This window comes from Perna viridis, chromosome 7 (assembly GCF_037379345.1).
Source record: "Perna viridis isolate PV_CMFRI_1.1 ecotype Kerala chromosome 7, ASM3737934v1, whole genome shotgun sequence".
In the NCBI taxonomy this organism is placed as follows: Eukaryota; Metazoa; Mollusca; class Bivalvia; order Mytilida; family Mytilidae; genus Perna; species Perna viridis.
In genome coordinates, this window is record NC_142451.1 from 23,341,191 (window position 1) to 23,358,858 (window position 17,668).

The window sequence follows — 17,668 nt, forward strand, 5'->3', positions numbered from 1 at the left end:
GTATAAGATTTCTGAATTAAATAAATATCTGTGTTTTTGTTAAAGCGTATGTTGTCCCTGAGTTCAATCATTTTTATTGAATGGTGTGTCAATGGTTCTGAAGCCATAGATCATCAGGAGTACAAAATCCTAAACATGTCAAACGTGGGCAGCCATGTGTGAAATAAGCGGGAAATTCGTTTGAATTGGTCATAATTACGAGCGGTAATTGTAAACAATATTACCTTGTATTACGAAATACAATAAAAAATAATTGTTACCTGCAAATTTGGTTGCAATTAGCCATTTAGATAACACCTTAATTGAATTATAATTTGAACCATGTGCGAATGTGTTACGCCATCTGTAAATGGGTATAAATTTGCATATTAAAAGACCGATAACTCCAAAACACTCGATAATGTTTTCCAAGTTAAAAAAAGGATTTTGTTAACGTATCTTCTACAGTTTATTTATATATTTTAATGGTTTCAAAGTCTCAGAGTTATAATTAACATCATCATATTCATTCATAAAAGGATAGCGGCAACAATCAATAATTTAAATTCAATCGCCGGTTTGACTGTTTAAGTGACGGTTTACCAAAAATTTTGAATTAAAGCAATCAAAAGCGAACTAAACAAATCTAATGAAATGCATTGTTGATGAACATTTTTCTTGAAAAATCCTTAGATAAGTCGAAGTGGACGATAAGTTGAGGCTGACACTTTGCTGAAAAAATATCGACTTAATAGTCCATAAGATATGGTATTAAGGAATGATGAATTGACTTGATACATCCAATCACAAATGCCTACACAGGATTTTCAAAATCCAATAGGCAGAAGAAAAAAATCACTAATACCACCATTACAACCACTCTGAGATGACACCACTGTCTACTACTATCAAGAGTGAGGAGTATAACATAGAACCATCAAGTTAGCACTGTCATTAACACAAAAGAGGGGGGAAGACTGGAAGACCTAGAAACACTTCAGTAAGATAGAGAAGGAAAGATATGGAAGTGGATGGGAGACATGGCAGAGGGCTGAAGCAGTGACAAGCGACAGGCTGAGAAAGCAAGGGATGTTGAAAATCCACAGATTGTTAAACTTTACCACTTTCCACTCCCAATGTGACATCCTCAGGACACAAATTACAGAAGTTTTGGCAGTTAACTTTAGACCATTCTGCATAGTCTTTACAAAACCCAGATCCATATTCAGCACAATCTGATATCTTATCTTTACATGTAGATGATGAGACCACAGGAGTTGTGGTGGCAACTGAAAAATGGTTGTTAAAATATATAACAGTAGACCAGCAGATATTATCTTTTCTTGGTGGATACTGAAATCTAGGCTGTTTTACAACCTTCTAAATGATGTGATTAAATCTTTACAGAGAAGAGTTGAAAAACCAATCTAATAAAATAAGACCTATCAATTGTTCCATTCAATCACTGCATGTAGGATATAACAATACTCCATTCTACTTTCTGTTATGATGACCTTTCTGATCAGCCAATCAGATTTCATCTTCCATGATTTTGAAAGCATTATAGAGGGAAAAACCTGAGGATTCTGAAAAGGTCATCTGAACAGAAAGTAGAATGGAATGTTGTTAGATCCTAAGTTCACTGACTAAATCGAATAATTGATAGGTCTAATTGTAATTAGATTGTTGAAAAACACACCTTGTTTTGAAACTTATTGACTGATGCAAAATTTATCATTTACCTCCTTAAATGTGCTTTACCTACCTGGACACAAGTTACAAAAATTCTGACAATTGTGTTTGGCCCACTGACTATAATCGTGACAAGCGCTGGCACCATATTCCTTACAGTCACTTATCTTGTCTTGACAACTACCTAAAACAAAAGAAAGAACATAACACTTCAGTAAAAATATTCCATATTTATCCTGATATAAGAAAAAGTCGATTTGTTCATGCTTATTTTCTTATTACCATGTTCTGTTGCAAAAACAGAGAAAACTCAGTTGCTTTGAAAAGCTGGTAATATTATTTGTGTATTTCATTTAATAAATGAAAATACAATGTATAATGGAATAAAAAAAAAATAAAAATGTTTTGTTACTTTAATGACAGTCAAAACTTCATGGTAAATAATACAGATCTATATAACCTACATTCCTAGTGAGCTGTAACTCCTCTATATAATATATAGTAATAGAGACAGAGCACCAGTGACTTCCTTTTTATGTAGATGCTCTGAATCATGACAGAAAAGACATAACGGTGTTTCAGAAATGAGGCATGAAGTTAGGATGTGAATATTTGAACTTAACATAGACGTACAGGCACACAGTGTGTGTCATTGTAAGTCTTACATATTTCCATTGGTTAAGACATTACCCATAACAATTCTGTCCCTCATAGACAAAGCTATAATCATGTTATTAACAATATCAAACTTGATCAGTAATGAATTTTCCCAAATCATTGTGTTCAAAGTTTGGTGAAGTGGCTCTTTAAATACCATCCAGACGTGAATGTGACAGATGGATGTGTAAACCAGAGAATCACCTGACACATCAATGGGGGTGGGGGGGGGAAAAAATCACCTTTTTGTGCTGGAGTTGTTGTTACTGCAACTGAAATTAAGTTAAAATTACATTTTAGTAAATACAAATGAATTAATTAAATGTAATTTTTTGTAAGAATCAGGCAAAATAGGAAAAATCAAAAACATGCATGTCAAAACCCCACTGATCTGACAATGTGATTTTACTTCTTCCATTTGAAAAGACCATTATTTGATCTCTGCTTCACTAGATTTGCTAAGAAATTATTTTAATAGAATGTTAGAAAAATGAGGTTTTTGACAAATTTATCAGAAATGTTAATGTTCAGTGCATATTGATGAAATTATAACTCAGTTTACCAAAATGATACAGAAAATCTTGTATTGATGGTGCAAATGGCCAAATTAAACTTTCAAAATGTTTGGGTTTTTTTTTCATATCATGTTTGATCCACTGCCTGGTTCTTACAGAAATTGACACTTAAGGATATATTCAATGTATTAACAAATCATTTACCTACCAATAAGTGGGTGCATTTCTCTAAAAACCTACTAAACTTTAAAAAAAAAAAAAAAAAAAAAAAAGATGTGGATTTCATTTTTGAGCAATGAGGACCATAAAACATAAACTATGCCTAAATGTCTAATTAACAAAATTATTGAAATATTTTAATTGTAAGTAGGTCATTTCCATCATCATAATATAAAATCTACCTGGACAAAAGTTACAAGTCCTCTGGCAGTTTAGTTTTGCCCATGGACCATAATCTTGACACATGTTGGCACCATATTCATCACAGTCATTTATCTTGTCTCTACATGATCCTACAAATGATATACATGCTTCAACGTAAGGCTAAAATGTCAGTGGTGCATCAAACTTTGATAACCATATAATTATTAGATTATGTGGCAATCAAAACAATAAGTTTTATGGACTAAGAGGTACTCCTAATTTCTTTCTGATCATTTCTACAAAATATGTGATCCACTAAACAGTTCAGCATTAGATGAAATGAACTTCTATGGAAATTGTTAATCCATTCAAGCGTGAAATTTTTTCTGGTTATTTCAGTTTCGCTATTTTTTTTTTTAAGTAAGACCAGTAACATGAAATTAAGCTGTTGTGAGTTAATTAATCACACAATTAGATCTAACTAATCAATGTAGATTGATAAAGAAAGATAATGTGAACATTTTCCAAGTTACAGTACATGTTACAGTACATGTATGTATTATACTATAATTAATCAGTTATAATTACCAGATCGTGTTGTAAGATGAGGTTCTACAAAAAAAGATATGGACTCAGATTTACTTTGTAATGCAAATTTTTGATTAATCAAAATATTTCAATTTCAAACAGGAATCTTTATCTCCCATGATTAATTTTAAAAAGGAAATCTTCTCAAAAGAAAAACCTTGCATGCACTAGACCAAAGAATTTGTCCAGAGTTTGTCTGATCTGATCTGATTATGAACTATTGAACTGGTTGAATTTTTTTTAACATTGTTTTTTTCTTAGCTCCTCTCTTTGCCCAAAATTTTTAGGAAGAATTACACTTCCTAATTTCTACTGATATATTTTCAGTACCACCAACTGAATGAAACAACTTTGATCACTACAATTCTGGGAAATTATTCAAGAAGAATTTCTTCTTTCTGTATCCAAGATATCCTTTTTAATAATCAGAAAAAGACCAAGTAGTTTTGATTGTTATGCCCAATTAAACAAAAAATACTATTTTTCAGTATTTATCAAATTTGTAAAGCATTGCATTTTTAATATTTGTTTTACTCCTTTTCAGTGTTTACTGAGGTAAAAAAAAATACTGGTTATTTTTGCCTTAAACATTACAAACAATCCGTAAACTGAAAGTTCCAACAATAAAAATTTCTATTACACTTCATCAGTAATAAAAAAATTGTCATTTTTTAAATTCAGACAAGACTTTGTGAAGAAAACAAGAAAAGTGGAAATTCATGAAATCTGAAATAAATATACAGAAAAAAAGAAACATAATAGTTAAATCCAGATTCGAAAATTTTAATTCCATTTAGAAGTGATAAAAATTATGACTATTAATTACAAAACCAAAAAATATTTCAAAGATATTGATTTTGTTACACAGCTATTAGCATAACAGTATCATAAAATTCGCTAATATTTCTATGTATCAATGAGAAATCATAAGGAATCTTGTTACCGTTATCAATCTCCATTATTGGGAATTCAGCGTAAATTAAAAAGTGGTTTTTGGACAAATTTTATGATCTTGCATAAGTCAGTCTTATCAAAACTTGCTATTCCATCAATATTTTGAGGCCATTCTATCTGTCATAATGAATTATCGTCTGACCAACAGACATGTCAGACAGATATTTTTGGAAGATTTTGACTGCTTATATAGGAGAGAAAGGTCAAATTTGGGTTTTGGTCAGAAAAGTTGGAAATCTACTTTGTAAAACTGATTATATACAGGTTCAACTTACCTGTCCTTAATAGACATTGGTTAACACAGAGTTTACAAGTCTTCTCACAGTTATTTTTGGCCCATGATTTATATTTTGTACACACATCATCACCATAAGCTGTACAATCCCCATTAGTATCTTTACAGTCATCTGATGCTGGGAATTGGAAATCTACAATAATATATATCTGACATTATTTCAAAAAAACTTACAACAGATTGGGGAAAATTGCTGTGAGCTTATACTTGTCCATGTAAACAATGTCGTCTGCTGCTGGATTAGATATAGAAGTGGCACATTATTTACCCTTATTTTTCATCTCCACAGAGGATATTTAATCCCTTAAATGGAACAGTCCGACCCATAAGACACTTGTGTACTGTAGATCACACCATTCATATAATTAAGTCATTCAATCACACAGAGGGTTTGGGTTTCGCAAAACTCAAACTAGCAGATGGAATATAACTCATAATATCAAAGCAGTGATCTAAATCTTAAATTATTCTGCCTTGTAGGAACTGAGAAAATGTTACCCAAGATTTTATGCTCAGCATTCTAAATTTACACACTTCAACACAAATAGGCAAAACTCAAGAGACAGTATACAACTCATCATGACAAAGCTGTATTCAAATTACGAAATTATTCTGCCTTGTAGAAGGTGAAAAACATTGAAGAACTATATATAACCGTAGCATGGCTAACTCATAACATTGCATTAGCCTCAATCACCAAGACTCTATCCTTTTTCAGTATATAGCCTGAGTTCATTCCATAGATCTTTTTAATGGAAAGACCAGAAGAAATAGATAATTATAAGCCGGGAGTTCAAATTCTACACTTAACACTAATATTATTGACATTATGAAAGTGGGCATTACTGTCTTGATTTGAAAACAATTGAAAGGGACTAAAACCAATCTAAAGTTGCATATATATATCATTTCTAGACAACTAGACTTTTACAGTACATGTATTATACATACTAGCAGGATCCTTAACACAATATCCACAATATTCTTGACAGTTTTCCCTAGCAAAACTCTCATACTGTGAGTCTGTACAAACAGTTGTACCATATGCTGAGCAATCCTCTTTATCACTGCATGATGAGCCACCTTAAAAAAAGAAAACTTATACCATATGCTGAACAATCCTCTTTATATTCCTACATAAGGCCAACCTTAAAGAGTTGTTTGTTTGCTGTTTATCAACCTACTCATTAAAAATTCTTTTTTTCATCCATTCAAGACAAATTTTGTTTATTCTATTTTTAGCATATTGGCTTCATTTTTTGTCATTTTTTTAGAACAAAAAAATAATTCACCTACCTACATACCTACCCACATCAAAAATTGTAAGTCAATAAACTGCAAACTAACATTTTTTAAGGATGGCCTAATGAGCCATCTATAATTAAGTTGCTATATACCATATACTGAGCATATCTCTTTATCCTACATGACAAGCCACATTAATTGTGAAGTGAAATAGAATTGTACCAATTTAAGAACAATTCTATGTTAGCTTCTAGATGATTTACATTTTACATCCCAGCAGAATGCCCCTAATAATTAAAAGGTGTTTCACATTTTTTTTTATCAATGAGCACCTGTATGACATTAAAAAAATTGTCAAGAACCAATTACCCACCTCAACAGTCTAAAAAGATTGTAAAAGTAAATAAAAGGGATGACCAAATTTGGAGTGTAGACTAGAGGCTCTAGAAAGCCTGAATCGCTCACATGGCTTAAAGCGGCCAATTTTTTTTCTTGAATAAAAATTCCTAACATTCTAAGGAACGATCATATTAACTTTTATAGTACTGATATAAAAAATGGCAAAAAAATGTCCAAAAAGGGGCAATAACTCCAACATGGCTTAATGGATTTAAACGAAAATTTAAACAACAAATCGATCTTAGCATGCTGTACACTTTTCAGACAAGAGTTCGGCTAAACCAGATGGTTTTTGAGATATATACAAAAAAACCCATATGTTCTATTTCTACTAATTTTCTTTAAAATTTTTTAATCGAAGATCCAAATATCGGCTTTAGGCAGTGTACATAAGGAACATTCATACAAAATTTGATTCTAATTTGTGTAGTAGTGTCAGAGGTACTGAGTTTTGAAATATTGTTAAAGACGACAGAAGTGACAATGGAGAACGATGGACCCAAGGTAATGGCAATAGCTCACATGGCCCTCTGGACCAGATGAACTATAAAGAAATTAAATGTTAAATTGTTAAGAAATATGGCACATTATGAGTTTGTAGGGCAGAGTTCTCTCAGAGTTAATGGCTTACCTAAAATTGTCTTGAAAATGGTACCACTATTTTTCAATCTGCCATAAACTACAAATAAGGTCAACTTACTAAGACTTGTATAACATGGTTTCTCCATACATATCTCCTCTGCTGCAGGTTTATGATTAATAAAACAACGGCCATGTGCTGATGGGCTGGGAGAGTCCTCAGAGTCATAACATGCAACATTTCTGGTCTTTATACCTTTACCACATGTCTTAGAACACTTAAAATCAAAAAAATAAAACAAATATAATGAAAGAGTAATCAAGGGAACTAAAATTTTAGCAGAAATCAAAAGAATATAATCTAGGGACAAAGACCAGAAAACAGACACACACAACAAAGAACATGAAATAACCAAAATAATACATACAAAGTACCGTATTTTGGTATGTATAGTGCGCATTTGTGTATAATGTGCAGGGTGGTTTTTCCTTTAAAAGTTGATGTAAAAAACTTTATTACCGATGTATGTATGTACTGTACGCAGTGAAAATCATGTAACTTGTTAGAACCACGAAAATTCTGACTTTCTATTTTTCAATAGAAGAACCATTTCGCCTGTTTTGTGTACTTATATCAATAAAGAATATTGTTTTTTGTTTCTTTTTGTATTTATCTGTTTTGTCCATGTTTAGGTAAAGAATGTTCGGGTAAAGAATGTGTAACGTAGACAATAGCTGAAATTGTCAGCTTGGACATATGTTTTGATTACCTTTGAAAGGTTTCTATTAAGAGTAATAAATTTCTGAAGATTGCTACTTCAAGAAGGACTGTTTTTACTACAATCAATTACGGGGTCTGAGCAAACAATGCAGATGGTCATCAAAAGGAATGTGTGTTGATAGCTCAGCCAAGTGTGATAATGAGATGCCGAATTTTCTCCGATGTGTATCTGGGGTACATAAAGGGTTTATGTTTAAAATTAATAGTTTTTAAGTTGGATAAAGATTTTGATATTAGTTCATTGAAAAAAAAAAAAGGAATAAAAAAAAGAAAGTTACCCTTAATTGAATGATCATTTAAAATATTTATGGAAATTATAAATTAACAATTTACTTATAATTTGAAATTAACTAGATCTCATGGAGATGGCAGCCATCTCTTAGGGCCCCGCTGGTTGAAAACTGTACTTTGGGACCAATATGGACTCAATATTTATCTTTGACATATGTGGCCCATGGTGGATGGACTATGAATGGTTGGTCAAAAATCAGTGGAGCGGAACAAAACATACACATTAGTTGTAACTAATCATACTTGACACATATACACAACATTGGTCCATTATCTACAAGCGTATGGGAACAATATGCGGAAAACCGTGATTTTAGTGAAATTTTGGAATTCCAAGGGCTGTAACTTGGTCAAAAACCGGTGGAGCAGAACGAAACTCAAACTTGATTTGTAACTAATCATAATTGACTCGCATACAAAATATCAGCCCAATATCTGCAAGCATATGGGAAAAAAGTGCGGAAAATGGCGATTTTAATGAAATTTCGAAGTCCAAGGGCCATTACTTGATAAAATATTGGTGGAGCGGAATGAAACTTAAACTTGATTTGTAACTATTCATACTTGACCCACATACAAAATATCAGCCCAATATCTGCAAGCATATTGAAAAAAAAGTGCAGAAAACTGATTTTGTTACGGACTGACGCACGGACGGACAGACTGATTACTATAGGGCGGCCGCCACTTAGTGGCAGGGCCCTAATTATTTTGTTTTCATGTCCAAGGCTTGGGTACCGCAGTCACGTGAAAAAAGATGCCAATATTCTCAAAAATTAGAATATCCAATAACTATGAAGTAGAGTCCAATACGATGCACAAATTACCATATTTTTTTGGTACAAATGTACCCAAGCTCCATATTTGGATTTAATGATACCAATAAAATTCCTATTAACCTACAAATTTTCGATCGCAGAAGATGGGTATGGTACATCAGTCATTTACCACTCGAGAGAAGCTCAAAGTCATAGCCTATGCTGAAGCCCGTAGAGCCGCGGGTAGAGAATACAGTATCGGTGAGTCAAACATTCGTTCCTGGAGAAAACAAAAAGACTGGCAACAGAAAATGCCACGTACTAAAAAGGCAGACAGGCGCAATAAACTCAATTTCCCAGAGCTTGAAGCTCAATTATGATGTGGGTTACCGATCATTGTATGCAAGGTTATGGCATTTCGACTACAGAACTAAGATTAAAGGCAATCCACCTAGCTAAGCAGACAGACCCAGACACACAGTTCTGTGGTGCAGTTGATTGGGCTTACACGTTTATGAAAAGAAATAGCTTATCTATTAGAAAAAGAACACATTTCCAAGCGACTTCCAGGAGACTACGAAGACAAACTGACCAACTTCCAGGCCTTCATCATAAAACTGCACAAGAAGAATGACTACAACCTATCACAAATAGGCAATGCTGACCAAACTCCACTGACCTCTGATCTCCCATCTGATACAACAATTGCACAACAAGGGTCAAACACAGTGTCCATAAAGACAACAGGCAACAAGAAGAACAGGTTTACAGTAATGCTTGCCTGTACTGCTGATGGTGGTAAACTACCTCCATATGTAGTATTCAAAAGGAAGACAAAGCCACATCTCCCATTTCCTAAGGGGATCATCTCCAACGTGCATCCCAAGGGCTGGTTTGACGACAAAATAATGAAAGACTGGTTACAGCGAGTTTGGGGCAGGCGTCCAGGTGCTGGTCTTAAGAGCTTATTAGTATTAGACGCATTTTGTTGCCACAAGAGAACCAATGTGAAAGCCGTCCTTGGACAACAGAAATCTGACTTGGCCATTATTCCCGGAGGGATCACACCAATGCTGCAGCCACACGATGTCGGCATCTCCAAACCAATGAAGACATCACTTCGCTGCAAGTGGATCAACTGGATTTCATCCAACAACCATTCCTTTACAGTGACTGGCCGTATGCGGAAAGCTGAATTAACAACAATATGCACCTGGATCTTGGAGGCCTGGCAGGAGTTAGACCCAAAGGTAATTGTGAAGTCGTTCAAGAAATGTACTATCTCAAACGCCATGGACGGTACAGAGGACGATGTTGTGTGGAAGAAGATGAAACTCCTGCATCATCAGCAGACGATACAACAGAAGGTGAAGATGACAATCTCGACTTGTATTACCATGACGAAGAAGACAAAGAAAACACACCGCTCTCAGTACTTAAAGACATCTACAATATCTTCAATGAAAACAGTAACAATGAAGAGTTCGAGGGGTTTTAATTCATGAGCTATGTCAGTGAATTGAAAATTTGTGTTTAGACTTCAATGCTTAAAAATGACATTTTGCTTAATATTAGTGCAAACATGAGACTTATAATAGAATGTCTTAGAATTTATTTTGTTATGCATGATTTTGTTAATCAGTAATTAAATTGCTGAAACTTGTGTGTATTTTAATTACTTCTTTCAAATCGTTAACAAGTTGTATACATCGTTAAGATATAATTATTTGTCAAATGATTGTTAAATATAAAATCAACAGATGAAAATCTAAATCTGCATCATAATCAGTGACATCTAAATAACCTTTGTTATGCCTCAATAACCATGTGACAACCATAGTTAATCGATACACAAAAACAAAAGTATGGCGATTGTAAGCATAATCTGCCTTGTTCAGTGACATCTAAATACCCTTTGCTATGCCTCAATTACCATGTGACAACCATAGTTAATCAATACACAAAAACAAAAGTATGGCAGTTGTAAGCATAATCTGCCTTGTTCAGTGACATCTAAATACCCTTTGCTATGCCTCAATAACCATGTGACAACCATAGTTAATCAATACACAAAAACAAAAGTATGGCAGTTATAAGCATAACCTGCTGTGTTCTTTTGGAAGGAAATAAAAATAAAACAATACATTTTCAAGAAGATTTTATTGACAATCTAAGCATACAAAGGTAACAAGTCAACAAAAACTCCAAAAATATGGTTTGGCAGCTCATAAGTGGTCTCTGATACATTGATGACTCCCTCAGGGTCGTTGATTTTGGACGATCTTGTGATTGTAAAATTATGATGAAACAATGTATGGGTGTATTATACGTACCCCCATGTTCTGAAATGAATATCCTGGTAAAAAAGTGCACACAATACACATCAAAATACGGTAACAAAAGTAAATGAGAGACTCAGACTCCACTAAAAACTGGGATCATGGACTGGGTGCACTGGTAGGGTAAGTGTCTTCTGCTTTTCTAGAAACACCCAAGAAACAAATCCTCCTAAACTCAACCCTGAATAATCCAAAATTGTGCCTAAATCAGACACTTTACAAAGTCCTTTTTCATTGTTTCAAATGGATTTTGGACCTTGGTAAATCACATAATTGACTAAACAGAATTAATTTAAAGTCCAACAGGTTCAGATATGATTTATGTTCAATTACTATACCTGGCATGAGCACCACATTTATCTTTGCTGTATAAAATTATCATTACTGAAATCCTTATATTCCCTATAAGGGGATCAGGACAAAAGCCTCCCATGAGAAATTATTTTATCAATTGTTTTATCAATTATGCATGTTAACTTGAATCACGTCTTCCCTCTCCAGGTTTCTTGCTTATCTACTTCCTTTACAACTAAATTTGAAATTTTATTTAGTCTAAGTTTCAAAGTTTAGATGAATGGTATAATCAATTAGTTATAATGTATTTTGATTTTTGATCTTTTCATGATGTTCATAATTGCTTAATTAACTATGATAACAACTTTTAATTAGTTTGAAATTGAAGTAAATCAGGAAGTATTAAATTGGAACCATTTAATTTTTTGTTTTCATTTCTAAATAGAATTAAAAACAATACACAAACAAAAAACAAAAGAAAAAATGCAATACAAATACTACTAAAACACACATAAAAGAAACACACAACAAAAGAAAAAATAAGAAAATACACACAAAAAAAAGAAATATATATATTAACATTAAGCTTATTATAAGATGGGGGCTTTTGTCCTAGTGCTCTAGAATTTAAAATATTTTCAGCAATCCACAAGTAGGAAATTTTGACAAAAGTGTGTTTGTAAGAGTATGAACAAGATCTTGCACATTATGTCATGCTAAGAATAGCCCCACTCAATTATTTCTGCCAAATCTGCAAACATGATACAAATCATAATCAAATTTCTACTCCTTCCCTTCAGTAGCAGCTGATAAATATGAAAATTTCCATTAAGCATCAACTTAAAAATATTTATTTGTAAAGGAAGTAGATAAGCAAGAAACCTGGAGAGGGAAGACATGATTCAAGTTAACATGCAGAAACAATATATCAAATATTTAGGCATTCCCTCCAATAGGAGCTGAAAGATCTGTTACAGAAAAGTGTAACAGATGGATGGACTGACAAGGTGATTGCAACACAGTCCCAACTTTAACGACCTGTGTACAACATGTTTAACTTTTTATGAGTTTAGCAAATTTGTTACTCACACAAGACCATGTACCAGATTTCCATACACCAGGACAAGGGTCACCATTACAGGATTGGGAAGTCTCTGGTTTTCTTTGTCCAGAACAATGACTGTTGTCTATTGGTGTATAACGTCCATGCTGTAATACTGCACACTGTACAGAACGATGTGTAATCCCTCCACCACAGCTACGGGAGCAGGTTTCCCATTTACCAAATGACCATCTTTAAATGGAAAGTGTACAAATAGAAAAGATTAGTACATAGACTAATTCTAATTTTTCTGGTTTGTATCAGTTTTAAAGTGAAACCTTTCTAAGCAAATTGAACTGTTTTGGACAGTTAAAGCCAGGTGTCCATGTTTACACAGATTCAAAATGCAAAGAAACTGATAAAATAAATTGACCTTGGAAGTCATGTTTAGCTAATTTTCTGCTTAATGCAGGGTAAAAATTAATAAATTGCACTGTAATAGCAAGCTGATTGATATTTTGTTCAAATTGCAAAAGAAAACTCATTTTAGTTATCTCATATTCAAGTTAACCCTTATTTTACTCTGCTGATCCAAAATTTTATTGTGTTTCCTATAGCTATGCTTTAAAATGCAATTATTCCACTGCACAGATTTAAATAAACCTGCAAAGGGAAAGAGCCATATACACCTTTAATCAACCTTAAGTTTCAAATTCTTCAAATCTCATGATGAGTGTCATAACTTTATTGTTGAATGCAAAGGAAGTAAAGTGAAGTCCAATCTTCCATATATATATATATATCTAGATTTGGATATCATTTATTTCATTTTAAGCTGAACAAACTAAAATGCATCTTAGTTGCGACTTAATTGGAGTAAACATTATTCATGAAATTTTGTTTTTCATTTTGAAGATAATTACAAGGTCAATAATGAGGTCAAATGACTACACCCTGTAATTTAAAAAACACTCCCTACATTCCAAATTTTGAAGATGTTAAATATTTTTTAACTAGAGAAAAGTAGTACTTACCCTGGTGGACAAGGAGTTCCATTACAGGCTTCTGGTATCTCAGCTGGTTTCAAATACAAATTACAATGGAAATCATCCACTCTCTGGTTGTTACTAGTTCTTACACAGGTTACCTCAGGAAAGGAGTGACCTTAAAATATATACCACAGTTATACTAATACTTACACAGGTTACCTCAAGTGAGGAGGAACCTTAAAGCACTCTACAGTGATACTCTTACACAGTTTACATCAGGTGAAGAGTGACCAAAAACAATATACCACAGAGATTCTAGTTTCCAAGTGACTTGGGAAATTTAAGAAAATAAATAATACAAACTACAATAATGAAAATCTGCTATAACAGCACATACAATAAAAATACAATGAGTTATCTACCTTGGCCACATGTTTGACTACACTGTCCTGGTGAACTCAGCCACTTATAACCAGAGTTGCCACCTCCTGTTGGCATATTGTAAACGTATGTAATTTCTGGATCAGTACCAATATATTCTGTTGGATATTGCCTATATACCTACAAATACAATCTATAAAGATTATTGAAATTCTGTCTAGAAAACTAATATCTTGAATCTATATGCATACAAAATGAATGCTCTAAACAAATTAACCAGAGAGATCAATTAGATTTTACTAATATGCATGTAATGATGAACTAGATCCTAATTCATATCATTTTACATGAAGGCCAAATATATTCCTTTCTTTTTTGATAAATAATATGTTTTCTTTTTAGGACAGACTTTTTATAGGTAGGGTCATAGGCATGGTGCCTGTATTAAAAAAGAAAAAATGCATTCGAAACTGAAGATTTCACTGAAGTTAAGATTCATAGTACCTTAATAATGAGATTAGGAAGATATCACAGGCAATTTATATTTTAGCAACATACAAGAAATGTGGGAAATAGCGTTAGTTTTCTCTCAAAAGGTCTACTGTTGAAAACTGTAGTGTTAAAGGGGAAACAAATACAGTTACTAATGTTTCAGTATAGATTACTAAATATCTTCTACTCATTAGATAAATTGATCATCTTTTCCCTCATCATTCTAATGAATTCCACTCATGAAATTTTTTTTTTCATATACAGAAGAAGTCCCACTTAAAAAAAATCATACAAATATCTTTTTTTTTTTTTTTTTTTGATAATTCTCTAAACTGGCTTTATGACCTGGTGGTTACTATCATCTCTCAGCTAAGCCTCCAACTCCACAAATAAAGGTTTTATGATTCCTATAGTCTCTCACCTGAGCCTCTATCTCTACAGGTAATGGTCCTATGATTTCAATTTTCTCTGGTCCCTGTCTCCTGTATTTGACCACAAAATGGTCTGCAGGATATGACCCAGATGGAGATAAAGTTCCATTACTGAAGATTCTTTCTCCTCTAACCAACACACCTATAATTACAGAAAAGAATTAATCCAATCAATCTATCAACACAGTGTATTTTAGACACTGGTGATACTCATCAGTATCTGTAAGAATCAGGCAGTGGGTGAAACATGGTATGAGAAAAAATACTGTTTTGATTGTTTAATGTGACTATTTTTATCATCAGAATCAAGGAAAACAGACAAGATTTTCCATATCATGCTGGACCATTGAGTTACAATTTCATTGAAATGCAATGAAAATGAACATTTCAAGGGCAGATAACTCCATCAAAACCTCATTTTCTAACATTTGATTGAAAAATTTCCAAGTGAATCCAGTGATGTAGAGAACAAATAATGGTCATTTCAATAAAAGCATCTTTGAGTGAAATCATATTGTCAGATTGGTGGGGTTTTGACATGCATGTTTCTGATTTTTCCAATTTTGCCTGATTCCTACAAACACTTACACTTAATCTACTAGTAATATTGGGGGCCAGATTGCTTATTTACTTTTCTGTCTATGTGCATACTGTCTTGGTTATTTCATGTTCTTTGTCATGTGTCTACTTTGTTTGTCTTTGTCTTCATCCCTGAATTATGTTTTATTTTTTTAAAATCACCATTTGAATCCTGGTTACCTTGATTTCCCTTTCACTAAAGTAACCTGATGTCCAATATAACATTGTATTCGTTTCATATTTTACTTTCATTTTAAATTCTTCAGCTGTTTTTTTTAAATTTAGTTAAAGCAATAGTATGGAAGACCCACAAGACCATAATTGTTGCATACAGGCAATATAGTATGGAAGACCCATAAGACCATAATTGTTACATACAGGCAATATAGTATGGAAGACCCACAAGACCATAATTGTTGCATACAGGCAATATAGTATGGAAGACCCACAAGACCATAATTGTTGCATACAGGCAATACAGTATGAAAGACCCACAAGACCATAATTGTTGCATACAGGCAATACAGTATGGAAGACCCACAAGACCATAATTGTTGCATACAGGCAATACTGTATGAAAGACCCACAAGACCATAATTGTTGCATACAGGCAATATAGTATGGAAGACCCACAAGACCATAATTGTTGCCTACAGGCAATATCTACAAAACAATCCAGCAAAATCATTAGCTTTTACATATCGGTATATTATTGAAGTTCTAAATTGTTTTTGTAAGGATGTAGTTTACTCTCCTGTAAAATTTCAAGACAGTAATAAGATACTAGCTATCAAGGTCTGACATTAAAGACTGTTCTGCCAAGGACAAGAAAAATTAACATTTGGACAAGTAGAAGTTAGATTACACTCACATGAAGTACAAACAAATTTTATGTATTTTCTAACATGCATCAACTTAGGAACAACATAGATTTCTATTTGGGCAAGTTGACATCACATCAATTTGCCCAATAGGACAAAGTTCTCAAAATGTTAATGTCAAACCATGGCTATGTCACTTTACATTGGAAATATACATGTTTCCTTTGTTATTAAACTATGTGTCAATAAACAACTGCAAATACCACAAGGTATGCCCATTAAAGAATAATAGAATAGTTAATTAAGAAGAGTAAATAACCAAAATATGATCACAAATGCTTAAAAACATGCATGAGTTAAATCTTTATGCATTTTAGAAAAGAGTGGTGATATTTTGGTTATTCATGACGACCAATTGATTATCCCATTCATTATTAAGATTTCCTCACTTATTCATCGCTTTTTTTCATATGAATTTTATATTTTGTGAACAGTAGATTGATATTCATGTTGTAAAGTTTTGGCGGGAGAAAGTGCGAGAGTGAAATTAATGAATTTATTTCACAGTGTGAATTATCAATTTTTTTACACTGGGAACATTCGATATATCACTGCTATCTATATACTGTATACACTTGAAGTAAGTTGATCCTCCTGTAAGTTAAACCCCTCTTTTGGACCCCCCCACCCCCTCCCCTCTTTTCAGCCCAAAATTTCTGGAACCTAGCCTTGACCCGTGTATAAGTCAGACTGATTTCTGACAGCTGCATCACTAACAATTCCTGTCCCCTAATTACAAAGAGTATACCTGTTTGTTTTTATAAGTTCAATATATTGAAATTAATAATTCCAAGCCAGAGTTGTTTTTATGGTAGCAAGCAATTAAATTCTTGACAAGCCATGTGGATTGTTTTGATACGGCCATTTTCTCATTCATTCTAATTTTGGTACAACCAATAAACCAAATTAAAATCATAAATATAGTGAAAAACAAAAAATAAAACAGAAAGTTTATGATACTCTAACATCTCATTTGAAGATATTTCAGTAAGTTTTGAGGTTTTACCTTAAACAAAAAGAAATTCACAAAAAAAATTGTCATTATGAACTAAAATATATATTACTTATGTCACGAATTATGGTACATTATTGGGTCATTTTCTATTACACCTTTGGGTTTTTGGCTGTATAAGTGCGCACAGGT

General features: G+C 33.0%; 1 protein-coding gene across 3 annotated transcripts in view; it reads right to left on the reverse strand.

The window, feature by feature from the left end:
• LOC148611873 (A disintegrin and metalloproteinase with thrombospondin motifs 16-like) overlaps positions 1–17,668 on the reverse strand; it is a 49,690-nt gene that overhangs the window by 4,325 nt on the left and 27,697 nt on the right. The window contains exons 19-30 of one of the 3 annotated variants that reach the window (XM_088592836.1): positions 15,055–15,206; positions 14,183–14,321; positions 13,806–13,935; positions 12,819–13,023; positions 7,388–7,544; positions 5,995–6,126; positions 5,024–5,176; positions 3,795–3,818; positions 3,245–3,355; positions 2,571–2,600; positions 1,745–1,855; positions 1,101–1,268 (exon numbers count right to left, since the gene is read on the reverse strand). In XM_088592836.1, the coding sequence (XP_088448962.1) occupies positions 1,101–1,268; positions 1,745–1,855; positions 2,571–2,600; positions 3,245–3,355; positions 3,795–3,818; positions 5,024–5,176; positions 5,995–6,126; positions 7,388–7,544; positions 12,819–13,023; positions 13,806–13,935; positions 14,183–14,321; positions 15,055–15,206 (1,512 nt within the window). Of the gene's footprint in view, positions 1–1,089; positions 1,269–1,744; positions 1,856–2,570; positions 2,601–3,244; positions 3,356–3,794; positions 3,819–5,023; positions 5,177–5,994; positions 6,127–7,387; positions 7,545–12,818; positions 13,024–13,805; positions 13,936–14,182; positions 14,322–15,054; positions 15,207–17,668 lie in introns of those variants that run through there. The other 2 variants (XM_088592838.1, XM_088592837.1) reach the window with 2 other exon arrangements.